The sequence below is a fragment of the Heterocephalus glaber genome, unplaced genomic scaffold (genome assembly GCF_053883595.1).
Source record: "Heterocephalus glaber isolate CG9 unplaced genomic scaffold, H.glaber_assembly_v1.0 deba00001550, whole genome shotgun sequence".
Lineage (NCBI taxonomy): Eukaryota > Metazoa > Chordata > Mammalia > Rodentia > Bathyergidae > Heterocephalus > Heterocephalus glaber.
This window is the reverse complement of record NW_028258343.1, coordinates 5021795-5049466: the sequence shown is the minus strand read 5'-3', so window position 1 is coordinate 5049466 and position 27672 is coordinate 5021795. Positions and strand designations below refer to the sequence as shown.

The window sequence follows — 27672 nt, the reverse complement described above, 5'->3', positions numbered from 1 at the left end:
TCAGAAATAATTTCTCAGATAACAGGAGAAATTGTGCCCCTAGTGAAAGACATGATTAATAAATCTAGAGAGGGGCTCAGGAACATGATGGAATCCCAACAAAAGAAACAAATGGAATCCATAAAACAGATGCAAATAGATTTCCAGGACATGAAAAACTCCATTGAAAGTCTACACAGCAGAATGAGCCAATGTGAGGACAGAATTTCAGATACAGAAGATGAGATTGCAATTAGTGAACAGGAAAAGAAAAATTGCTTCAAAATTATAAGGGAACATGAGAAATCAATCCAGCAGCTGCTAGATGATGCAAAGAAGAATAACATAAGACTGATTGGGCTCAATGAAGAAACAGGAGAGAGTGCAGATGACATAAAAAATCTCTTCCCAGAAATAATGGCAGAAAACTTCCCAAGCAGGGGAAAAGAGCTTGACATACAGATAAGTCACGCATATAGGACTCCAAATAGCCTTGATCAAAAAAAATCTACACATAGGCATATAATTGCTAAGATTCCAGAAACACAACAGAAGAACAAAGTTCTATAAGCAGTCAGAGAAAAGAAACAAATCACATACAAAGGAAAGCCCACCAGAATCACAGCAGACTTCTCAACACAAACCATCAAGGCAAGAAGAGCTTGGAGTGACATATTTCAAGCCCTAAAAGAAAACAGCCTCCAACCCAGATTGATGTACCCTGCAAAACTATCTTTCAAAATGGATGGAAAAATAAGATACTTTCATGAGAAAGAGCACCTCAGGAACTTCGTGAATACCAAACCAGCACTCCAAAGAATTTTACACAATATCCTAGGAACAGACATTGAGGATCACAACCCCAGGAAGCAAAGCAGAATGAACCCATCTGGCATGACAAGAAATTAAATGTAAAAGGGGACAACCCAACAAAAAGAAAAAGTCATGGCAATGACAAGTTGATATGTTTCAGTTATACCCATCAATGTTAATGGTCTCAATTCACCAATCAAAAGAAATAGACTGGCAGAATGGGTCAAGAAGCAAAATCCAACAATATGCTGCATACAAGAAACACACTTAATTCAAAAGGAAACTCATAGACTGACAGTTAAAGGGTGGAAAACAATACTGCATGCGACAGGAACCCGAAAAAAAGCAGGAGTAGCTATCCTCTTGGCAGATCAAGTAGATTTCAAACCAACACTGATTAAGAGAGACGAAGAAGGACACTACATCCTTGTAAAGGGAAGAATCCAAGAGGAAGAGATGACAGTCATAAATATCTATGCACCAAACACTAGTGCATCCAACTATATAAAACAAATACAAATGGACATGAAAAGTCATATATGCACTAATATAATTGTAGTGGGGGACCTCAACACCTCACTGTCACAAATAGATAGATCACCTAGACTAAAAATAAGTAATGAAATACTAGAACTCAATCGAACTCTTGAACAAATGAACTTAACAGATGTTTACAGAGTCTTCCACCCTACAAAATCAGAATACACATTCTCAGCTGCACATGGGTCATTCTCAAAAATAGACCACATACTCACACATAGAACATGTTTAAGTAAGTCCAAAGGAATTGAAATTATCCCCTGTACATTATCAGACCATAGTGTGATGAAATTGGAGATCCATAGCAAAAGAAACTCAAAAACGTTCATAAACATGTGGAAATTGAACAACACACCTCCGAATAACCAATGGGTCACAGAGAAAATTAAAGAAGAAATCAGACAGTTCCTTCCATTAAATGACAATGACAATAGAACATATCGGAATCTATGGGACACAATGAAAGCAGTCTTACGAGGGAAATTCATAGCAGTGAATACGCATATTAGGAAAACAGAACAAGCCCAATTAAACAACCTGATGCTGAATCTCAAGCTTCTAGAAAAAGAAGAGCAGGACAACCCCAAAGCTCATACAAGGCAAGAAATTATAAAGATCAGAGGAGAAATCAATGCAATGGAGGCTGAGAGAACGATACAAAAAAATCAATGAAGCCAAGAGTTGGTTCTTGGAAAGAATCAACAAAATTGACAAACCTTTAGCCAACCTTGTCAGAAAAAGGAAAGAAAAGGCCCAAATCCATGCAATTAGGAATGAAAAGGGTGAAATGACAACAGACCCAGCAGAAATCCAGAGGATCATCAATACCTACTTCCAGAACCTATATGCCAGTAAGATGGACAACACAGAAGAAATGGACAGATTCCTAGATACATATGAATTACCAAAGTTGAATGAAGAAGACCTAAAAATTCTAAACAACCCAATATCAACCAATGAAATTGAAAATGTAATTAAAAACTTATCAACTAAGAAAAGCCCGGGCCCTGATGGCTTCACTGCTGAATTCTACAAGACAGTTAGAGAGGAACTGCTGCCACTACTGTTTAAACTCTTCAGTGACATTGAAAGGGAAGCAATACTCCCAAATTCATTCCTGGAAGCAAGCATCACCTTGATCCCCAAAGCAGAGAAAGACCCAACTGAAAAAGAGAACTATAGGCCAATCTCACTAATGAACATAGATGCAAAAAGCCTTAATAAGATAATGGCAAACAGAATGCAGAAGATCATCAAGAAGATCATACACCCTGATCAAGTGGGATTCATCCCAGGGATGCAGGGATGGTTCAATATACATAAATCAATCCATGTAATACACTATTGGCTCAATAGAGCCAAGGACAAAAACCATATGATTATCTCCATAAATGCAGAAAAAGCATTTGACAAAATCCAACATGCACTTATGATAAAACCCCTACAAAAAACTGGAATAAATGGTCTCTACCTCAAACTGATAGAAGCCATCTATGAAAAACCAACAGCCAATGTCATACTAAATGGTCAAAAACTGAAATCCTTCACACTCAAATCAGAAACAAGACAAGGATGTCCACTATCACCACTCTTGTTCAATATAGTTCTGGAAACATGAGCCACGGCAATTAGACAAGAGAAAGAAATAAAGATAGGTAATGAAGAAGTCAAAATGTCATTATTTGCAGATGACATGATACTCTATATAGAAGACCACAAGAACTCCACCAAAAGTCTTCTAGACTTAATAACCAAATTCAGTCAAGTAGCTGGTTACAAGGTCAACACACAAAAATCAATAGCTTTCCTCTACACCAATGACAGACTCACTGAGAGAGAAATAGGGCAAATAATTCCTTTCACAATAGCATCCAAAAAACTGAAATACCTAGGAATCATCCTAATGAAAGAAATCAAAGACCTCTTCTCTGAAAACTATGGCACTCTGAAAAGAGAGATTGAAGATGATATCAGAAAATGGATAGACATCCCCTGCCCATGGGTAGGAAGGATTAATATAGTGAAAATGGCCATACTTCCAAAACTGCTATATACATTTAATGCAATTCCAATTGAGATCCCAGCAGCATACTTCATGGACCTTGAGAAAACAATCCAAAAATTCATTTGGAACAAGAAGTGACCCAGAATAGCAAAAGCAATTCTAAGTAACAGAGACATGGCAGGGGGTATCACAATCCCCAACCTGCAACTATACTACAAAACTACTGTGATAAAAACAGCATGGTACTGGCAAAGAAACAGACTTGAGGACCAGTGGAACAGATTAGAAAATGCAGAAACAACACCAGACACACTCAGCCATCTCACCTTTGACAAAGGAGCCAAACACCCTCACTGGAGGAAAGATAGCCTCTTTAATGGTGCTGGAAAAATTGAGCTTCAACTTGCCAAAGATTAAAACTAGACCTATATCTCTCACCATGCACTAAACTAAAATCAAAATGGATTAAAGATCTAAATATTAAAATAGAAACTCTGAACCAGTTGGAACAGAGGTTAGGTAGAACCCTTGAAGACATTGGTGTAGGAAAAGATTTTATGAACAAAACCTCAGCTGCCCGTGAACTAGCACAAACAATCAACAAATGGGATCTCTTCTTATTAAAAGAGTTCTGCACAGCAAGAGAAACCACCAGCAGTGTGAAGAGACAACCCACAATGTGGGAAAAAATCTTCACCTGCTGTTCCTCAGACAAAGGTCTACTATCTCGAATCTATAAAGAACTTAAAAAGATCAGACCTCCCAAATTTAAAGACCCAATCCAAAACTGGGCAGCTGAAATGAACAGACATTTCTCAGACAAAGAAGTAGAAATAGCAAATAAATACATGAAAAAATGTTCAACATCACTGGTCATTCGAGAGATGCAAATGAAAACAACACTGAGATTCCACCTCACTCCACAAAGAATGGCTGCTATCATGAAATCAACCAATAACAAATGCTGGTGGGGCTGTGGGGAAAGAGGAACCCTGCTCCACTGCTGGTGGGAGTGTAGACTGGTGCAACCACTGTGGAAATCAGTATGGAGATACCTCAAAGAACTAGGACTGGAAGTCCCATTTGACCCCGCTATTCCACTGCTGGGGATCTTCCCCAAAGAGTTAAAAGAATCATACCACAGTGATATCTGTGCGCCCATGTTCATAGCAGCACAGTTTGTAATAGCTAAAACTTGGAAACAGCCCAAATGCCCATCAACTGGAGACTGGATCAAGAAAATGTGGATTTTTTAATAAAATGGAGTACTACTCAGCCATAAAAAATGAAAAATTAGAGACATTTATAGCTAAGTGGATGCACATTGAGGCAATACTCTTAAGTGAAATAAATAGGACACACATGTATAAATACCAAATAGTTTCTCTGGTGTGAGAAACTGAAAGTGTAAATAAGGACTAAATGTATAATTGGTAATGTGAAATAGGAAGAAAAGGGGCAAAGGGGAAGGAAGTGGGAGGTCTAGGGGAAAGGATAGAAGGGAATGGGATTAATATGAGAAAATGGAAAAATAGGAACAAAATCTTTATAAATAGGGAGGACTGGAGGGATTGAAGGGAGAGATGGGCAAGGGTGAAAAATAAGAACCAAGAGAGACTATGTAAAGGTGCAAATTTCCAATGATGAATGTCATTATATTGTATACCTAAAATGTACCAATGATTAGAATGAATAATCGATAATGTCAAATAGGAAGAAAAGGTCCAAAGGGGTCGGGGTAGTGGGAGGGGCAGGGGAAAGGAAAGAAGGGAAAGGAAAAATGATGAGAAATGGAAAAAATGGAAATAAAGTCTTTGTAAATAGGGAAGGGTGGAGGGCGTGAAGGGAGAGCTAGGAATGGGGAAAAAATAAGAACCAAGATGCATTATGTAAAGGTACAATTCCCAGTGAGAAATGTAATTGTGTTGTATACCTACAATGTACCAATAAAAGAATTTAATACAAAAAAAAAAAAAAAGCAGCTTAAGATCTTCTAGCTTCTCTTCTCGTTTTATACTCCCAGGGCTCCTTATCAAGATACCTAAAAGGTCCAAAAAATTAACAAGGATTGATATATTGAGTTTTATCAGTTCTTTCTTATGATCAAACTGCATAGGATGAAGCTGTTCACTTCCCTGACTTTCCAAAGGGCAGATGATAAGATCATCACATTGGAACTGGTTGCCAAACATCATATAACTGTCTTTAATTGGAGGGGGAGGCTTGGGCGCTAAGCCTTCCTGAATATTTTCATCTGTATATTCCTTGATGTACTGCATCGGAGGTGGTGGGAGTGCACTCACTTGCTGGGGTTCACCCATTGTGGATGACCAAGAACCAGGACTCACCTCCCACTCACCTCCATCACATAATTTTTAATGATCTTTGAAACAAAGACTGGGTTAAGTCCTTGTACTACTGACATAAAAATAGAGAAGGAACTAACTACATGATCATTTAAAGTTTAAAATCCCTAAAATGGCCCATTTGTACAATAGTAGTAGACTTGATACAGTTTTCTGAGAAGTCCAGGACTATTCCAGCTAAACCAGAGAACAGAGGATCACATCACCGAAACGGTCCTGGGTTCGCCCAATAAAATAGCATATAACCATAAACAGTGATATGCTCTGCCAGTTAGATTCCCGGTAAAGCCAGTCCAGAGCAGGTGCTATACTGTGCTCCGTAACTATGTGCAACTGAGGAACATTTAAATGGAAATTTTGTATACTGAAATTTTTGTCATTTTAACAACAAAAAAAAAAGAAACTAAAAATATGTGTCACTGTTGGAAGAATAGCAGTGGCCATGGGGTGGGCATACAACAGGTCACGGGCAACAGCAGGTTAGGATGCACAAGGAAGAAGCATTTGACTTTCTCCAGTGCTTTCACTTAGAGATCAAGCTGAAGTCATTGTCTAAGGTGGCACTGATCTCAAAGGGTTTTAGGCCCAGCACTGACCCCAAAGCTGTGTAAGCAGGCTGTCATGATTTTGGTCTTCTCTTTCTTCTCTCACACAGCTAGTTACATAAGTAAATGAGCCAAACACTGACGACCCATCACAGGGAACCATGGAAGAATCTCTCAGCAACAGCAGAAGGAAGTAGTAGATAAAAGGTGTTCGCATAAGAGAGGTAGGTGTCAAAGACATTTCCACAAATCTCATTAAATGATCTAATTGGCTTTCATTTGCAATTCATGAATCAGGCAGCATCTCATCCCAAAATAGAGAAATGTTCAGCAGGACAGAAGAGCCAGTCTTTATAAGTTAGCTTGAGCAAGAACAAGGAAGCAGCACAACACAGCACACCTGGGAGCTATTGGAGGTTTGGTTTTACTGCAATAATGGTGAAATATCACAAAAAAGTGAGCTATGTGAATTTTTTTGTTTCCCAACATGTATAAAAGTTATGTTTATACTATGCTGTAGTCTATTAAGTGTGCAATAACATTATGTCTAAATATATGTCTAAATTAAAAAATATCAAATATGACAGTGGCCCAGTGATGCCAACAGATTTGCTTGATGCATTTGCCATGGCCCCTCAGTTTGTAAGACGAAAGAAAGAAAGAAAGAAAGAAAGAAAGAAAGAAAGAAAGAAAGAAAGAAAGAGCGAGCAACAGCAATATCCACAAAATACAATAAAGCAGACACAATAAATGAGGTGTGCCTGTATAAAAAGCAGATCCATGAACATCAGTGTGCTAGGAATCACTTTCCATGTAAGGTTTAAAGGAGAGGGGACTGCCTTAGCAGGTCAGCTAAAACTGGCCTATTTGGAGATTTTGATATCATCTCTCTCCTGACTTCTCTGAAGGGTAGACAAACAATTCAGTTTCAGTTCCGAGTCATGGAATTTTAGTGTGAGCGACTCCATTTTGGTTTTTATCTGTTCTGATGGGATCCAGTACAGGTCCTCTGTCCAAAACAATGGCCTCCCTAATTTTCACTTACCTGAGGAAAATGGACAACTCTGAAAAGATAAGGCAGACAGAATGAAGTTCCAGACACTGTTAAGTTTGGTAACTTGGTGGCAGGAAGTTGAAGAACTTTTCATCTATTGACTTTAATTTCAATGTGAAGTTAAAGACATGGCCATTTCCTGTGAATGAGAAAAGGGCTGGCAGGTTCGGTTTAAAGAAAACAGAGAGGAATTTTAAACAAATACCAAAACACACACACACACACACACACACACACAAACAAGCCTATTGTGAAGAATGAGGGACAGAGACTGATTAAAAGAGCCTGAGATTGAGTGTGGTCAGAGATCAGGAAGGCAAAATGGCTGCAAATGTGTCATTTGAGCTATGTATCCTCCAGAAGCTTCTCAGGCCTGCGTAGACCCAAAGAGGGTGGGATAGGGTTGGGGTTTTGTCACCCAAGTTACAAGAATGGTATTGGCAAGATGGGAATTGAAGCCCTAGGCCATGAGGTCTAGGCTGGGCTAGAGAACCAGCTGCTCCATAAATCTTTTACCTCATAGTCACTAGCCACACTTATCTCCTAATTTATCTTTCCATTGATCACAGCAACCCAAAATTCCTTCTTACATACCTAAACCTCTCTTGCTTTTGCTTGCTCAAAATCCTTCCATGGTTGTTAGCCAGAATCTTAGCTAAACAGTGTGGTCCTTCAACCATGTTGCATATGACATGATTTTTATTTCTCTCACCTATAGAACCCCTCATCCAACATGCTTCAGTCAGTAAATACCCCTCTTAAAATGGATTGCTCAGATCCTAGATACCAAGACAGAATTCAACATGCAAACATTTCATTAGGGAAAATGGCTGTGAGAGAAAATAGAGGGAGAGAGCGAGTCAGAGGAGGCCAGGAGAGCTGTCAGACCATGACACAAGTCTAACCTAAGTGAAAGAGAGAAAGAAGTGAGTGGAAGTGCCCTGACTGCCATGGAGTCTAAGGAAAATGTGGTGAGACAGAGAAGTCCTTGAACTAAGATGGCCTCCGAAGGAGTCCTCTGTCCCCCAGGGATGGACCTGCTGTAAGAACTCTGCTTGGTAAGATACAGGGAGCTCCCTTTGCCAGACTCAGAGAAAACTGAGGGATGGACTTCAGAGCACAGCTGCTGGTCCCTTGCATGATTTAACTCCTATCATGGGAGGCCTATAAGCACAGTCTTATGATCACTACAAATGGCTTCCCATTGCCCTTTGACTAAAGTTTAAAATCCTCTAGAGAGCTTCACAGACCCTATAAATTCTGGCCTCTGCCCACCACTTGAGCCTTACCCTTTCCATTTTCTGTTACACACAGCCCCCAACTTCAGAAATACACCAGGCTCAGTCTCCCTCAACAGGCCTTTTCTGCTGCCTACCATGAAAGTCCATCCTGATCCCATCTCCAAATTTCCCCTTTTTTTCACTCATTTAACTCATGCCATCACTTAAATGCCATCTCCCAATGTCCCTGCCTATACTCAACTGGGTTATGCACTCATTGGTTCCCATTAGCATAGGTCCACATTAGTAAAGCTCTGTCTGGCATCTGACTTTCCTGTCAAACAAGTTAGCTCCATGACACCAGAGCCTATTTGTCTTCCTCACCAATCAACGTCAGCACGGTATACAGGACAACGCTCGACAAATGTCCACTAACCCATTTTGATGGACTGATTAGTAAAAGGACATCAGATAGAAGGGGGCTGCTAGCAAGAAAGAAGGTAGCCATGGGCCTTGAGTGTTGGATAAGCTTAAGAGGAAAAACTTAGCAAGAGACCTAGAACAGGAGAATTACAAAGGGAAACTTTTTAAAAACTTAGTTTTCCAAGAAAATTTAAGGCAAAGATTATTTTCACGATGTGTTCATTTTATAAACTGTGTATGAATCTAGGCTCTAAATGTGGCTATTTTTAAACCACCTGGCCCTTGTAGGCTGTAACAGTCAGGATTAAATTTCACTGAATACAGCAGGGAACCTAAATACAAAGCTCTATCAGTTGGGGATCCCAGCATGAAGCAGATGACAGATTCAAAAGGCTTTAACTGAGCAAAGTTTGAAGAAGCCACTATTTATAGATCTGTGGATAAGGTTAAGGAAACCAACAAGAAGCGATGATGCTCCCAGGAGTTAGCAGCAGTAGGTGGCAATGGCCTGAAGGGACACAGGGAGAGATGGTTTTGCAGTCTCCCATCAAGACCTGGCCCCTTGGAGGAGGGGCCTCTGGGCAGGCACTATGGCTATCCAGGAACACAGCCCCTGCTGGACCCAAGATAACATAAGCAGGGAGGAAGTACGGAAATGTATCATTCTCTACTGCCACACTGATCTCCTTTCAGGCACCTCAACTGGCCAAATCCAACTAGAACCCAAAGGACATGTGAGCCTTCTAGGGCACAGATTATGGAAAAGAGAATAGAGAATGGACCTTTGGGCAAGGAGTGCAAAAGGAAAATAACCAACCCAATGGCTTATTCATCTCACATAGAGAGAGGGAGTCAGACAAAGCCAGGAGAGCTGGCAGACCATGAGACAAGTCTGGTGGTGGGCACCCCAGGAATGAGATGCTGGCTCCATGGTCCTCAGGAATCCAGGTTCTTCTGTCTGATCTATCATCACTAACATTTGCTTCCTTCCTTAGTCTCCTTCTATTCCAAGGAGGACTTTCTGAAGCTCCTGACATTGAAGGAGAAAGGGGAGAAGGCCAAAAGGCACTTTTCCAGTTGAGTAGGCCTGTTTAAGGAGCTCCCCAGTAGCCTAACCAGGAATTCCGCATGTATTTGAGAAGACACTCACAGCTGCAAGACTAGAAAACTGATGTAGTATTTTGCTGAGTGTGATGGTTTGTATGTGGATATCCCCCCACCCCCAAGCTTCATTTGCTCATAGCTGGAGCTTTTAAAAGATAATTGAATTATGGGGGACCTGTAGGCTAAAGTGATGTTAGAAGGTTGGGTTTGGTTGGAAAAGGCAGTCAGTGGGAGTGTGACTTGGGATGTATCCCCCGTCCCAGTTCTGCACTTCTCTCTGCTTCCCAGCCACCATGATGTGAGCCGCTCTCCTCCTCCCAGGCCCTCCCATTATGCTGCTTTTGCCCTGGAGCCAGGTGACTGTGGACTGAAACCTCTGCAAACTGTGAGCCAAAATAAACCTCTTCTCCTCTAACTTGTTGGTGTCAGGTATTGTGTCCCAACAACAAGAAAGGGACTAAGACACTGAGCATGTTGCTTCGAAGAATCAAATCATGATATTTTTAGTAAAGAAGTATAGGACGGACATTGGGTGGGCCTGAAACAATGTTTGATGAGACATAGCCAGAGACACTTACTAAGAGATGGCATGAGTTTTCTCAAGGAAAAAAATTTTGCCTCCTACAGTACACTAACTGCTATCGTTTGAATGTTTGTCCCCTCCAAAATTCATGCTGAAATTTTCTTGCCATTGTTATATTATTAAGAGGTGGAATGTTTAACAGATGACTAGGCCATGAGTGGGATTAATACTGTTACAAAATGAATGATTTCTGCCAACTTTTGCCTCTTGGCCTTTTGCATTTTGCCTAATGAAGATCCAGTCTTCCTCTCTCTCAGAGAACTTGACATACAGGTTGTTATCTTGGAAAAAGACAATGGCCATTTCCTTGACCTTAGACTTCCTGGCCTCCAGAACTGTGATCCAATAGATCCATGTACCTTGTAAGTTTGGCAGTTTTGGGTATTTTTTATAGCAGCACAAAACGACTAAGATATTGACATAACCTTAAAACTGCCCATGTTGCTCTGGTCCCTATATACAAAGCTCTATCAGTTGAGGATCACATCATGAAACAGAGGACACATTCATCTGTATAACCCTCATAGACTACGGAAACCATGTGACTTCCATCTTCTTAGTCACATAATTCTCAAAGACTGCTTAAGACTGATTTGCATAGTTGATTGAAATGCATCCTGCTTCCAACTGATGAAAGATGAAAAGTCTTCATTCATGTATTCATCAAATATTTATTGAGTGCCTCCTCTGTGCCAGGTACTGTTCAGGATTCTGAGGATACAGAAGTGAGCAAAACAGACAAAATTCTCTGTCCATCACAAGATTCCATTCCAGTGTGGAAAACAGTGGGATATATATATAAATACAATATGGAATATGTTAGTTGGTCCTAAGGGCCTTGGGAAAAAATACAACTGGAAAGGGGAATAAAAGGATAGCTAGCAGTTGTGATTTTCAGCAGTCATAAAGCTCAAAGTAAAACCCTTTATGAGGCATGATGTGGAGATCACTGAGGGGAGAGCAGTACAGGCAGAGAAGGGCAGGGGCAGTTGTCCCAAAGGGGCACAATAAGCAGAATAATATCCCCTCCCCAAATGACCATGCCCCAAGCCCTAGAACCTGTGACTATAGTACAAGTACCAGAGCTTCCTGGCATTCAGAAATCAAGTATATCTGCGAGACCTGTGACTCTAGGCTTCCCAAAATGTTAACTGGTTGAATAAATAAATCAGAAGTAAAAAACTGATATTGAGCCTCCACTTATTTCATTGTTATATCTAGAATAAGCCAATTAGTACTGATATCTATCAGAACCACTCAAGGAAAAAAATCTTGGATTAAATTGGATAAAGGATTATCTTAAGTTACTTTTCTCGTTGCTGAGACAAAATTCCTGACACCCAGCATTAAAGGAGGAAAGTTTTATTCAGCTCACAGTTTGTAGAGGTTTCAGTCAATAATTGGCTGGCTCCAAGGCAGGGTGGCATGACAGGGGGACATTGCAGAGGAGAAATAGTCTGAAAAAAGCCCAACCTATGATCACATGAGACTTTGGGGAAGACACCTAGATACAAGCCATAACAAGGATTATAAAGGACAAATAAAAAGAACCATCAATATTAGATTACTAAAAGCCAAAATTAACTGGGTGCTGAGATCCTTACAGAAAATAAATTGAGCAGAGATGTTTAAAACTTCAACCAGGGGCCGGGGATTTAGCAAAGTGGTTCCAGCACCCGCCTTGCAAGTGCAAGGTCCCAAGTTTGAGCCCCAGTACCAAAAAAAACCAAACTTCAACCAGGAAGTTACTTTCATTTGATACAGACCAGAATTAACTTTTCATTTCACATGAGGCAGACAAAGCCTGAATAAGTCCATTCTTTCTCATTCTGTCTGAAGAACTCAACCCTGTGATTGCTCACTTAAGGCTGCTGATGTCTGAAATAACTTCACACACTCCATGAATCGCTGAGGACAATCAAAACTGAATACAAGTAGGAAAAATGTTTCACACATTCTTTCCACCTTTAAACTATTTATCGAAATATGTGACACAGTATTAAAGGCGATAAGGTGTTACAGATGAGGAACTGACTCATTAAGGTACAGTGGAAAGGGCTTTGGTGAAAGGTCTAGCACTGTCCAACATAACTTTCTACAGGACGGAATGTTTTATAATTGGCACTGTCCAATATGGTAGCCACTAACTACATTCGATCTTTGAAACTTGAGAGCAACTTTGGAGGTTCTAGCAGAGGAACATAGCTACTCATACGTCCTTGACTGTGGCTGTCCTCTTTGACTGAGCTTGCAGTTTCGGGGGGACAAACATGGAGCAGTGAGGAAGAGGACACCTGTCTAGCCAGCCAGATCAGCCAAATCAACCCTAGAGATCAATGGCATGACAGAGGTCACAGCCACAGCTCCCTCACATCCATGATCTTTGAGAACTTGAAAAATGACTAGCACAAGTCATAGAATTGAATTTTAATTCAATTTTTAAAATTTAATTTTAATGGCTATGTGTGGCTAGTACCTACTGTACTGGATGGCATGCCATAGAGGCTGTAATTCTAAGTAATCTTGTGCCTATTTCCCTACTTAGTAGGGGGACTGCGAAGTGGATTGTGAACATGCTTTCCCTAATCTTGTCTAACTTTTTGATCTTAACTGCTTAAATAATCTCTTATAGGATAACTACCATGGTCTGGATGTTTGTGTCCTCAAAATTTGTATGTTGAAACCAAACAGTAATAGTATTACAAGGTGATGCTTTAGGAGATGATTAGGAACCTAAAAGTTAGAACTTTTATGAATGGAATTAGTGCCCTTATAACAGAGGTCCAAGAAAGCTTATTCATCCCTTTTGCCCTGTAAGGACACTGCACGAAGGGTCATCTGTGAAGAATGGGCCCTCATAAGACACAGAATCTACTGGCACCTTGATCTTGGATTTTTTTAGCCACTAGAACTGTGAGAAATAAATTTCAGTTATTTATAAATTACCCATTCTAAGGTATTTTGTTATATAGCCTGAACAGACTAAAACAATCACCTTTACTCCAGAAATATGAGAAATGAAGTGATTCTCATTCATGGCTCAGAAAGGAAGTTGTCAGAGCCATGCTATATAATTTTGGGGGAAAAATCATTTCATAATTACATTATGATTAGGGCTGTCTGAAGCCTAGTCTTCTTGCCTGTGAGCCAGCTATGGTATGCAGAAGCATAGCTCTGTGTATCTTCGGTCACAAGTTGAGGCCTCAGTGGTCCCGTGAAGCCATGACACTCAAGTGCAAGATTACATCTTCTGAAGACATGGTGGTTCTTTGAGAACCGAGTAGTAATAAAAGAGAGAAAGGTTTCACCTAGGAGAAGGACAAATTCCTTATTAGCCTGCTATCTCGTCCCACCTACTATTGTAAGAATGCTTTGCCCATCTCACTGTCCTCATCAACATAAGACCCTCATCAGCATAAGATTACCATCAACCTCTGAGTCACGCAATATTCTCTCCAATTATTGTGTGTACCCAATAAATGGCTAGCTCCAAGTGTCTCTGTCTTTGCCCCCTCTGGCACTGACCTTCTGGCCCCCATGTACTTTGAAATTATGTCTCTATTGTGTTTCTTTCTTTAGCTTTCGCCACACCTCTCTCCAGGCAGATTGGAGGATTGATCAGCCTCCAATAGGAAGTCAGTTCTTATGATCTAGACATTTTCTTTACTGTTAATATTTTGACATTTGATTTTCTGAAAGAAGTCATAAAAATCGGGCAAGAAAAACTGTCTGAATTCTTCCACACACTCATTCAGGTCATTGGTATGCCGAGCTGCCAGTACACTCACATGTTCATTTAACGGATAGTTAACAGACACAGCCCTGTAGTAGGCATTATGGACACAAGCTGTCAAAAACAAAGACCTTGCCCTCTAGGAAAGCCATAATCAGAGTGATTTTTACATAGAATCCTATTACATGATTCCCAGAGCACAAGAGCATTAGCAGTATTTCTGCACCCCACATCTGACTTCATGTGCCCCAAACTCAATCTTGCTAATTGTTGACACTCCAATCCTATAAAACTCATCTTTTATTTGGTTTTTCCCTGATCCTAACTATGCTTCTGAGGTTGCAAGGACAATACAGTTAGCCTTGAGTATGCATGGATTCTGCATCTGCAGATGCAACCAACCAATATTGAAAACGGGGAAAAATTGCGTCTATACTGAACATGTACAATTTTCCTTATCATTGTTCTCTAAATAATAGACAACAATTATTTGCATAGCATTTACATTGTATTGGGCATTGTAAGTAACTATTTATTTATATTAGTACATGATTACATAGATTATATGCAAACACTGTCATTTTACATAAGAGACTTGGATATCCCCAGGGAGTGCTGAAACCATCCCCCATGGAAACAGAGAGATGACTGTAATGTCTTTGAAGAGCTAAGAGCTGACTTTCTTGGCCCAACTAGAATTCTGACCTGAAACTCCGTATTTTCCAAAACAGCTCATATCTGCAAGCTGAGAGCTCCTTTATTCAAAGATCTTCCTGGTCTTTCTTTTTGGTTTAATAATAAATCCTGAATCTTCAGGCTCATGATTAATTTTTTTTGGGGGGGAGGTATCAGGAATCAAACTCAGGACCTTGTGCTTGCCAGGCAGGCATGGCGCCACGAGCTAAATACCTGGCTCATGATTAATATCTTGTTATTTAAAATTATATGTAAACTGAGAAATTTAAGTGCCAAAAGTACTGCTCCAACTTCAAAGAAGAGGCAATTCTAATAACAAAAACCATCGATTTGACTATTTTAAACATTGTTCTTCTGGGCCAGGGATTTAGCTCAGTGGTTTCACCACCTGCTGCGCAAGTGCAAGGACCCGAGTTCGATCCCTGGTACCAAAAACAAAACAAAACAAAACATTGTTCTTAGATTAAAAAAAAAAAATCACCATTTTTTAATTTTAATACTTAGTGATTTCAAGTAAGCTTTTCACATAGCTTAGATGATTTGCTAGAGATCTTTTCTTAAAACTTCCAACTAATACAGCATGAAAAGTATCAGGTTTAAGAGAAATCATAAAATTTTTAGTAATAGAATATGCCTGTCTCCTCCTTTGCATTTTTTTCCCTGAAAGCTATAATAAAACATTAGTACTTCTTACACTGAGTACCATATGAATGCTTAATGTTAAAACCTCAATTGTAAAATAGTGGTCTTCACAGCCATATCCCACCTACATAGAACACCAGATAAAAGAGATGTGGAAAATGATGGAGATTCCAACACAATTCTTCCAAAAGCTCTTGCTTCTCTGCACCCACAGTGCTACATACATATGCATTAATAAACCTGACAAAAATGTAAATGAGAGACATGCCAGGAATGAAATTCCTCTTTTAGAATTCTTTTCAGGCCAATAAAATTCTTCTTACTTTAAAAATGCAAACCTTATAAGTCAAATGCTTTGTTAAAAAATTTCAATTCTTTTTTAATGGATCCTACATTTAAAATTTCATTTCAATGTTAGGGTAGAAGATCACAGGTGCATACAGCAATTCTTAGCAAAAAGTATTTTAGCTGTATATACATACAACCAAGAGTCTTTGCACCTTTCACAGAATGCAGCCACTTCAAAACTAGAATTCAGAAAACATTTAAAAAAGATGTTCACAGGCATTAGATCAGCCTTCTGAAAAAAATAATCACAGCTCCTACCACTGCATATAGTATGTGCTCAATAAATGTCAAAAATAGCATTTAATATGTCAAGTGTGCTACAACAAAGTGCCACAGAATGGATAACTTATTAAAAAAAATGTACTGCTCAGAGTTCTGAAGGCCAGGAAGCCCAATCTCAAAGCACCAGCAGATTTGACCCGAGAGTCCTCTTCCTTATAAATGGTACCTGCTAGCTGTGTCCTCACCTGATGGAACAGGCCACCAAGATCCCTGGACACTCTTTTGTAAGGGCATTAATCCCATTCAGGAGAGCAGAGGGTCACCAACTTGCTGATGATGGGAATGGCCTTTCTCATTCATATTGAGTCGATCTCTAAGGCCTTTCTGGTGTTAACATTTAAGAATGTTCCCAGAAATAACATAAATGATAATAAGCTGCATTTTTAGCGCTTATTAGATGCCAGAAACTACACAAAATACTTTGTTTGCACCATTTCATTTAACCCTTAAAAATATCTCATCCCAGATGGGACCTTTAATATTTACAAACGAGAAAAGTAAGGATTAGAGAACTGACTGAGCCATAGAATCTCCCTCAAAGAACATTTACTTTACCACTCCAGCCAATTAACCAACACCAGTTCACTCATAACTACGCTGTGGATGAATGACCTCCACTCTGTGAATGCTGGTAGGCAGCAGTCTCCCCTCTACTAGGAAGTCTTTCCCCCAGCAAAGTTGTGTGCTTACCAAAAGTTAGCCATTTGTTCCAGAATTTGTTTTTCCTTGTTATACCTGTCACTCTAATGATGAAATGCAATAAAAATGTATAAACCCATAAAATATAATTATTAAAAGAATTAAAATAACTTGATAGGATGCTTTGAGCAGGTAAGGCAAATCACAAAAAAATACTGCTGAACTGGGACTAGAAATCCTGAAATCCTAGAGAGGTTCTATATTTATAGTCTCTTGTGTGTATTTCACTTTAAAAAAGAACCAAACAGGAAGTATTCCTAAAAGAATGCATCATGAATGGACATGTTTTACAAGAAACGCCCCACCAAGAAGGACCAAATTTGTCAAATGAGTGTGCATTATTTAAATAAAGGGTTTGTGACATGCAAGTCATCCCTCCCAGGAGAGCAGGGCAGTACATAGACTATCTAAAGCACTATATCTAAAGCACCGTTTCGTAAGTTTTGACACTCAGGACTACGGACATGACAGCCTCAGAAGTTTCTTCCTGCCTCTTTCTAATCATCTTCTTTCCCCTCCCTATTAACATCCCTCTGCCCATCTCCAGACAACTATCTGCTACTACAAATTCACTTACATTTTCTAGAGCTTTTCATAAATTGAATATGTGATTTCCCTCCCATAGCTTATCTCACTGGTGTATATATTAAAATTTTGTTCAGCTGTTGACAGACACTTTGGGTTTCTGTTTGGTGTCATTGAAAATCAAGCTGCTAAAAAAAAAAAAAAAAAATATCAAGCTGCTATGGGCCAGGGATTTAGCTCAGTGGTTCCACCGCCTGCCTCACAAGCACAAGGTCTGAGTTAGACCCCCAATACCAAAAATAAATAAATAAATAAATAAATATAAAGCTGGTATAAACATTCATGAACAAGACTTTGTATAGACATGCCTTAATTTCTCGAGTAAACAAATGAGTGGAAAGGCTAGAACACAGGATAGGCATATTTAACTTTTTTTTTTTGGTACCAGGGATCAAACTCAGGACCTTGCACTTTCGAGGCAGGTGGTTGCACCACTGAGCTAAATCCCTGGCCTGCCCCTGCCTTTTAAGTGGGTCATTTGGTCTTAGTAATAACACATTTTGGCAGTTCTTTGCATATTCTAGACCAACTCCTTTTCTTCCAGTAAGTGATTTGTCTTTTTATTGGTAGTATTCTTTTGAGAACTTCTTAATTTCAACAGAATCCCCTATTTTTTTGAATTTTACATTTGTGATTAATTTGGGGGATGGTATGGTGTATCGATCCAGGTTTGATTGCTTTGTAAATTTTTTACACATAGCTAGCAAACTGTTCCAGCTCCATCTGTCAAATCAGCCTTTAGTCACTAAAGTCTCTATGTACTTTTGTTAAAAATCAACTGACCATGTATGTATGTGTGGGTCTATTTCTTTTTTTTTTTTTTTTTTTTTGGTACCGAGGATCAAACTCAGGACCTTGCGCTTGTGAGGCAGGTGGCACCACTGAGCTAAATCCCTGGCCCTATGTGGATCTATTTCTGATCTCTATTCTACTGATCAGCTTGACCATTTTTACACAGAGTAGGTATCATTTTTCAACGAATTTTAAACATTTATTGAGCAATTCACATCAGCTTTTGTCAGGGGGCTTTTACTGCATCCCAGTGGTTAAGGAAGTTGGTGCAACAGGAAAGGCAGGAAAAAGTACAAGGTGGGAAAGAGATAGTACAAGGGAAAAAGATAAAGTGAAATTATCATAGTACGTGGAAGAAAAGGACTAGAAAAAGTGGAAGTTTTTTTTAATGGCACTTACCCAGCTCATCAACAAAGACCACCCTGAATCTACTATGACCCTATCTTATGTTTTGCAGGATTATGTCTACAGACAGCACTTCTGAGAAGTAACTTGTGTTCTCATATACTATCCATCAAAAGAACACGCTGCTGCCAGTTTCTAAGCAACACAACACAACCGTGGTTGCTATAATTCTTGCCAAAAGTAAACTGACCTTCAAGATATTCTGTGCAGGAAAAAAAAAAAAAAGATATTCTGTGCAGCCTTGTGGTAACATGATTTCCACCAGGCTTTCTGAAATATTCACAGTAGGCTCAGGATTCCTACCATCTCACTCTGCTCAAATTGCTCTCCGTTTTACAACCACGAGGTCTGAAGCACCAGAAATAGTAGCCTATCAGCTTCACCTGGCAATACTCCCCTCACTAATCACTGGCAGCGTCGGCAGAGCTTTAGATAAACGTGATTTGTTAATGTGATGAAAATAACAAGGAAATGTGGAGAACTGACTGCAACCCTTGATTTGCAGTAATGTGGATTATCATGCTGTAGGGCATGGGCCAATACTTCCCCTAGGGCTGCATGGAATTCGAATAAAGTAACCAAGTATAGCAACCTCCAAAAGTCTAGGGTACCAGCACTTCAGACAAGATCATGAAAAACTGAAAATGGAACACACCTGGAAAACCTGCTTGAAAAGTTAGTAAAAAAGGAAAACCGTGCCAAAACTGGATAAATCAATGCTATCAAATCCAACAGCTTGTCACATTTGAATCCAAAAGTACTTCAAGGTTAGCTCCCGAAGTGAATAAAATTTATTAAATTTTAGTGTGGACCATTAAAATGTCTCCTTACAGATAGTTCTCCTCAAACAATAACCTATCTTAACAAATGGAAAGAGATGTTAACAAACACATGAAAAATGAGGTAAAACACAAGTATGATTTAAAATAGTATTTTTTTTCCTTTTAGAAAAGAGTCCTGCCTTTCCTTTCTCTAAAAATAGAGGATGCTTTCAAATATCCTTGGCACCGTCTAAGTGTCTCCCCAGCACAGCATGGCAGGGAGGCGGCACTTCCTGGGAGGTGACCCTAATGGGTTAATGCCCCTCTCAAAAAAGCCTTGCAGAAATGGGTTCACTTTCTACTCTTTTGCCAGGCAAGGATGCAACCCAGTAAGATCCTCACTAGATGTCCTCACCTTGACTTTGTACTTCCCACGCTCTAAAATTCTGAGAAATTTCTATTGTCTACAAATTAACCACCCTGTTATTGTTATGGCAACCAAATGGACTAAGATAATATTCCTCTCCCTTACACAAAGGGCCTAGTAAGGCCTCTCAGAATCACTTCTATTTTGTTTCTAAGGGCTACTATACCTTCTAAATCTGCTTCCGTGTCAAAACCCAAATTCTCAACTCAAAGTGCTCATCCACTGACATATGTAAAGAATGTATTTACCATTACCTGTATGCTCCCTAACAAGGCTTATCTCTGTCACTTCGGGGAAGTCACTGCTCCATAGAGGTCCCAGACACTTCTCTGTGTTATATATATATGACACCCTGCCCCCAAAATCCATATGGTTCACAAGTTAAATAGATTCTTATTTACCTATCTACTAAGTGTTTATGTGCCTGTAACTGACATTTCCTTCCATTTACAGCAAATAGATCTATTAACCTAGGCCCCCAGATTTGTTGCTCTTTATATCAGAAAATGAAATCAGTAAACACAAAATGAAAGAAACAAAAAACAAACAGGTTATTAAAGATCTTTTCAGGCATCTACTGACTAAATCTAATAATCAGTAGTTTAAAGGTAGTCTATAGGCAAATAATAACAGAAAAAAATAAAGAAAGCTAATGGTCACTCTATCGTTATGCCATGGTAATTAGCAGAGTATTTACCAAGATCTCATTTTGAACAATAGGATAGAGAATCCACATTTAATTTCTACCCAGCCATTAATTACACAAACTAACTTAAGATTTCAGTTCTCTGGGCCTCAGTTTAGCCCTAAAGTAAGTACAAGAGTCAATGCAAAAAAAATTTTTTTGAGACAGGGTCTCACAATGTAGTTCAGGTGGTCTTGAACTATGTAGGCCAGGCTGGCCTCAATCCTCCTGCCTCAGCTTCCTGAGTGCTGGTATTATAGGTGTGTGCCACCATGTCTGGCTGAGTCAAGGCAGTTTAACAAACTTTGTTATATGAGTATAAATTCTGACGTCTGTAAGTTCTATCATGGTTATGTCTATGACTTTTCTACTTCCACAGTAACCAAGTTTATTAGAAATGCAATTAGACAGTTCTAAACTTGACTTTAAGTTTAATTTGAATCAAGTGTATCAGCCTCAACGGCACGGCATCCATCACCAAGAAATGGGGCTATGGACCAGTTCCATGTGAATGTAGATAATGTAATCAGTGCTGTTCTCTGGAATTTATGCATGAGACAAAGTGCTTTGCTTTCATTTTTATTGACTCTCAAGGTTACCAATGGCTGACCCAGCTTATATAATTACCATAATGCTAAAAGTTCCCACTAGAAGAAAAATATACCTTAAGATACATTCTTATTTCAAATATTACATCTATCATCTGCACAGAACCTACCTTCAAAGACATTTCACACTCATCAGGCTCCTAGTGTAGTGATCTAAGAATAGGAAAAGAATGAAAGCTCAAGAGACACCTTTTTCTTCATCCCCAAATTTAACCCTGTACTAAAATGCTACGTAATTAAGTCTAATTGCTGCTAAATTTAAGTCAAAATAATATAAGCAAGATTTAAAGTGGAAACCACTAAGAACAACAATTTTTTCCCATTAAAACTTAATTCTTCACTTAACTTTGCCTCCTTACTTCAGTAAGAACTGTACTTTCCTTAAAGTAGTAAAATGTTGGTGATGTAGAGTTACATTAATAGAAATCACAATATCCCAAGTCCTCCTTAAGCCTTTGAACAAAACTAAAATTCATGCCTTAGATGCCATCAATAAATGACAACACAGGTTATGAATTTACTGGCAGACTGAAGACTCTTACTCTTGCTGCCACATCTTGTCCTATATTCTAATACTGCTGCAGATTTCAGTTCATTGGCTGAAATGATAGTGAAATTAAGGGGCCAGAGATCAGAAAGATAAACAATGTACTTGGTAACATGGCATTAAAGACATAAGAAACTTATTACTCAATTCCTAAGCTTTTAATAACAAAGATGCATACAATCTACTTGTTTCATTATGAATACCGTTACATGCCTAAGAATCAAAGAAAATTATTTGTAGAATAAGGTTATCTATTATTAAAATTAGATCAAGGTGGCCTAGTGGTACAGACCTGTAATCCCAGTACTCTGGTTGGCTGAGGCAGGAAGACTATAGGAAATTTAGTGACTTAGTGAGACAATGTCTCAAAAATAAAAATAAAAAGGCTATGGATGTAACTTCAGTGAAAGGGCCCTGGGTCCACTCAACATCCTCCCCATTGTAGAAGCTTATCACACATACAAAAGAACAGCTGGCAAACTGGGAGACCTCAAACTAAACTTGTGAGGAAGGCTGCTCAAAACAGCAACAGTAGGGCAAGGACCCCAGTTCGATCCTCAGTACCTAAAAAAAAAAACACAAAAAAACCCAAAAAAACAGCAACAGTACCCTTTTTAAAGCATAAAGAAGTATTGTCCTCTGTTTTGCTTGTTATACACTAACATTCTTGTTAAAGCAAGCAGAATACTTTAAGCTTATTAATCTATGCTGATCATTTTAATTTCAAGGCACCATACTGACAAGGACATAAAGCTCTTATTTTGTGTTTCATTTATTATGGTTGGAATTTGGGGGAAATCAAGATGACTTAAGTTTTGGCAATGTGTCTATGAGTGTTTGGCTCTGGGTATATCAAAACTGTGGCCTCCATTTTTCTCTATAACACTCACTAGTCAATAGACAATACTGATTTCGGACTAGCTATGGGAGGAGATTTGTCATAGGGGAGAATGCTTGTTTTGTTGCACAGTAAATTTACATGTGATACACGACTTGCAAGCAGCACAGATTACAGTTTTGATTAGCTGCAACAGTGACGGTCAAAGAGTTTTCTGAATAGCATTTAAAATCTCAAATATCTCTACTTCTCTACCATCAAGACAATCCCATCTCTCAAAAAATAGTAACATGCTAAAGAGAACACAATGTTAGCTTCTGAAACTTTATTTTTAATACACACATTTCACAAACAGAAAGCCTCTAACCCCACACATAATTCCATAACCAAATGTTTCGATTTTATCAACATTCTTCAACTATTTACACTGTCTTCCCTCAAAAAAAGTGCAATCCAAGACATCTTAACAAGAAATCTTTACCAATAACAATATATTTTTGAGCTGGTTTTAATGGTGCCCGTCCATTTTATTTTCTATCACCTGGAATAACAATAAAGTCAATAGGACATGGAAATGATCTTGGTTAGGCAGCATCCTATGTAAGAACCAAAACACTAAAGGGCACTTTCTTCTCACCTCTTCTCCAACCTCCAACTAAAATTACTCAGGAGACTAAACAGAAAAGCAAATTGGGGTTACTAACCTGGGCACAAGAGAATAGACTGCATAGTTAAGCACTGGTCTGGCAGTACCAAATGAAAAGATTTTAGCATATTAGTTTTGTTAGTTTCATCATTTAAACACCTAATAATGTTTTTTTCTTAATGAGCTAAATTTTGCCAAACAAATATGAAAATTTATTTTATTCTGAAAATATTCTCTTATAAAAACTGAAATTTAATGTTTGGGGAAGCTCCTTTGTAAATGTAACAGGACAAGTGAACCACCTCTCAATTTCATGGCACAATGTGTGTGTTTAAAGGTATAAACATAGTATATCCATGCTTCAGATGTAACCAAAAAAAGTGAGAGATCTGAGATGGCCTAAAGAAAAAAATGATCTATCATAAACTGTCTTCTCTCCACACTACAGCAGGTAATTTTATTTGTTCAAGGCATGGAACTCTTACAAATAAGTGACTAAATAATGTTAGAGTAGATGAAAAACCAACGAAATTATTAGTCACTCGTAAGATTGCTTCATGTTATTGAACACTATTCATCAGAAAAACAGAAACTGAATCTCCTGGATGACTGATATTCTTTAATATCCTAACTACAACAAAAATAATAATCTTTCTTGACAAATTTCAATTATGATCAAGGTGCTCGGGGCAAGCTTGGAGAAAATATGAAGGTCGGCACTTTATCTTTATAGTGTTGCATATTTAATTGTATTTTATTCTCAAATTAGCCAAACTGTCCCTTTTAGATAAAAATGTAATGCCTTAAAGTCAAGATTTTGAGTATGATACTCATGACTCTTTTTATATAACTGTATATATCTATAGAATCTTCACTGTATCATTAAAATAACACCCAAAAGCAAATTTTACTCAATGATAGAGAAACCTCACCATACTTACTTTTCAAGGGGGTAGAAAACAATCTAAGGAAAAAATATGGAATGCAGCATACATTAAACCCACAGTGATTTTACACTGAAGAGCTTGCTAAATGCAATGTATAGGTCAACTTTAAGCTTCTGAACAATAAGCAGGTTTCACTAGAAATATGTAGGTGGGTTGAAGAACAACATTACAAATATTTTACTACTAATATTAAATTCAGAAATAAAATCCAAATGGTTCTCTGAAAACAAAAGAAACTTACCAGTTCATAAGCTTGGGTACATAAGAGAATCAATAGGGAAATTGTTAATTCACAATTACAGCTCTGTGTTTCAATGACAAACTTCCAAGGGCTATATTCTATAGACCTCTTGTAGTTGCATTAAACGCTGTCTGACCAGTAATGATTTCCTGTTTCACATAGGCATTCTGAGCTCCCCCTTCACTGTGGAATATTTTTCAGATCAAATACCAAATCAGCTGCAGCAAACCAAATAACAATCATCCAAAGTGAAAGGTGAAGAATATTAGTTGATGCATTGTTTTTTCAATGCTATGTTGTTCCAAACATAACATAAAATATCTCACATAGTAAAAATGAAACTCAAGTACAATAATGCCTTAAAAGAAAAGTTATACTGAGAAACAAGTTATAAGCCAAATGAGTAATATAAAATATTCATATCAATGCCAAATTTGGCTATTCACAGAATGATTTTTAGTAATCTTTTAGCATATACATATATCACACTTGAAATTGTCAAATTCATTTGTGAAAATCTTATTCCAATTTGACAAAAGTATGGGGTATCAATGTAGTACAGTCCAATGATTAGAAGGCAGTATTTTAGAATGCTCAATCCTCTAAAGAAGTTCTGTAAGTGATCTTTTCTTTTGCCAACAACAAAGTATCACGAGGATCTTTAAGATGACTGATTTTTCACGCATACTATTAAGCATTACAACAGTGATTTTCCAAAATGACACATACTTTAAAAAGAAGTGCTAAAATTATTCTTTTCTTCATCGTTCTCTCAAACAATTCTTCCCTTTCCCTCCTAAGCTCAACTGATTTTGGAAACTCAGTATTAAACGGGTTAGACGTGGCTATAAGGCATTATGGGGAAGCCAAAGTGTGGCATGACTGGTTCTGAAGCTCACCAGTTAGGTTCTATGGCTGTGAGATTACCTGTGGGAAGGATATGATACCAAACAGCGCTTCCAAAGTGCAATCCATAGACATTGTCACCCCTAAATCACTCTGCATGGATTTTCCTTAAGAGCTACTCTGACCACCTTCAGAGAACTCAAATGACAGAGTTCTGCCTTTTTGCCCTCTCAGTTCAGAGTGCATCACTTCCAAATTTATTTCACATATTCTGCTACAGGTCAATTTAGCTAAAAATGTTTGCAACACCAGTAGCTTTCAGGTTTTCTAATTTGGATATTATTTTCAGTATGAAAACTGACTTAAATTACAACAGTGAAAGTAAGAGTACTCATGTCCACTTTCCAATCATCCATGAGTGTAAACTGCATGTCAATGTGTGCTGCAGAATACTAAGCCAAGACAGACTAATACCCTATTAGCTTTCCAGGCTCAGACTTACATTCAATTGTCATGTATTTTGCCTAAGGCCCATGGAAGATCTAGAAGTGGGTCTTCAGAAAGTTAACTTTACTAGGCGCTCCCTCTCTACTCCTCCCATGCTTTTAGTTCATAGCCACATAATCCCTCCCTTTCCTACATTCATCCCATCCTCCCCACCACTTTAAAGCTGTATCAGAGACTCCTGGTGAGAATAAACCATACCCACACTCACACGGTCACCCACCTGGCTCTGGTCCTGATCACAGACTAACACTGGGGAATCAAGACAGGGGAAAGGGCAGCCCCATCTTAGTGGCATACAGATACAAAGTAACTCTGCTTTAAATTAGAAAAGAAATTAATGTCACAGAATGTTTCTCTATAAAAGATATGTAATAAAGTAATAATATCAATAAAATAGCTATTACTAAAGCAAAGCTTTCATCAATAAGCTTCAAGAACTTTGAAGGAGGAGAATGGCTTCACAAAATGGTAGTCCAGGTTCCCACAGTGTGGACACTGCTGGACATTGCTGTACTCAGAGAAGTACTGCATCCCAATCCGCACGTCAATCACAGGCTTTCCACAGTGCTTGCAGTTCAGGCGGGCCTAGGAGAAACAGATACTATGAGCCACTACTTTGGTTCTACAACACTTGTCAAAGGCATCCAAGCCAAAAGGCTGCGAAGCTGCTTGACAGTTTAGTCAATCATCCCCTTTATTACCAAAAACAGGGCATGCAAAGCCTAAGGTATATATTCCAACAGTCACCCGCATCAGTCTGCAAGATTAATGACTCCAATTTCTCTCTTGGTAGAGGGAATGCTAGTCTTGCCACTTCTAACCTAGTACCTCCTAAACCTTGCCACCAAAGTTCCCTCAACAACAGACCACCTGCAACTCTGGCTTTTAAGAGAATAGTTGAAGCTGGCTTCCCCCACCCACACCTGCATGATACTTCTTTGAAGATTCACAGTTTATTTCAAAAAGTCTCATATACATTTTCATCTTACTCTACATGACAATGTTTTCTTTAATGTAAAAGTAAAATTTCCTGGGCCGGGGATTTAGCTCAGTGGTTCCGCTGCCTGCCTCACAAGCGCAAGGACCCGAGTTCGATACCCTGGTACCATTAAAAAAAAAAAAAGTAAAATTTCCTTAAAATACTAAAGTAAAACTGGCAATCCAGGCAGAAACACTGTGTTTATCCTGAGGCTTCTGAACCCCACTTAGCACATTATCTTCCTTCATGCCAGGTTCTTTCTCACAGTATAATTCTATAGCCTTTCAAGGAACAGGTTCAAGAATGAAGTGAATATAAAGAAATTATAAATAAACACTCAATTTAAATTCCTTCTGAAAACGTACTAACAATGTATATCTCAATGTCTTCAAAACATTCCTGTAAAGTGGGTAGTATTATCCGAATTTCAGCTGATGAAACTGGCACTATGGTACAGAAAGAAAAAAGAAAATTCTGAATATTAAAAAAGTAAAACTTTCTACTTTAAGTCGTAACTTTTTATTAGAAATTGAGTATGTTAATCATACAAAATATGAGGTAACATATGCAAGCCAAAAGAAAACTATATGAACTACTCAGCATCCTGCCACCCTCGCCATCTAAGCCAACTGTTAATAGATTAGTGAACCCTTTGCATGCTCATTTATTTACAAATGGAAGTATGGTATGGTGCCATTTTACTTAACAGATGGAAAATACTCCACATATAATGATAAATTATCTTACAATATCCCTTGTAATAACTGCATAGCATTCCAATTCCATAGTTACAATTTAGTAACTCAGGAATTACTGCCGGAGTTCA

At 38.5% G+C, this 27672-nt stretch overlaps 2 protein-coding genes across 3 annotated transcripts in view; both read right to left on the bottom strand.

Moving 5' to 3' along the window:
* Positions 1-22840, bottom strand: part of LOC101712716 (mediator of RNA polymerase II transcription subunit 7-like) — a 39006-nt gene extending 16166 nt beyond the window's left edge. Inside the window, exon 1 of the mRNA XM_087190030.1 lies at positions 5327-22840. Within this exon, the coding sequence (XP_087046156.1) occupies positions 5327-5658 (332 nt within the window). The 5' untranslated portion in view covers positions 5659-22840. The remainder of the gene's footprint in view (positions 1-5326) is intronic.
* Positions 22841-22990: 150 nt separating this feature from the next.
* The window catches only part of Heca (HECA ribonucleoprotein granule regulator), a 51184-nt gene continuing 46502 nt past the window's right edge, over positions 22991-27672 (bottom strand). Inside the window, exon 4 of one of the 2 annotated variants that reach the window (XM_021259335.2) lies at positions 22991-26468. In XM_021259335.2, the coding sequence (XP_021114994.1) occupies positions 26412-26468 (57 nt within the window). In that variant the 3' untranslated portion in view covers positions 22991-26411. The remainder of the gene's footprint in view (positions 26469-27672) is intronic. The other variant, XM_004846055.4, reaches the window with a different exon arrangement.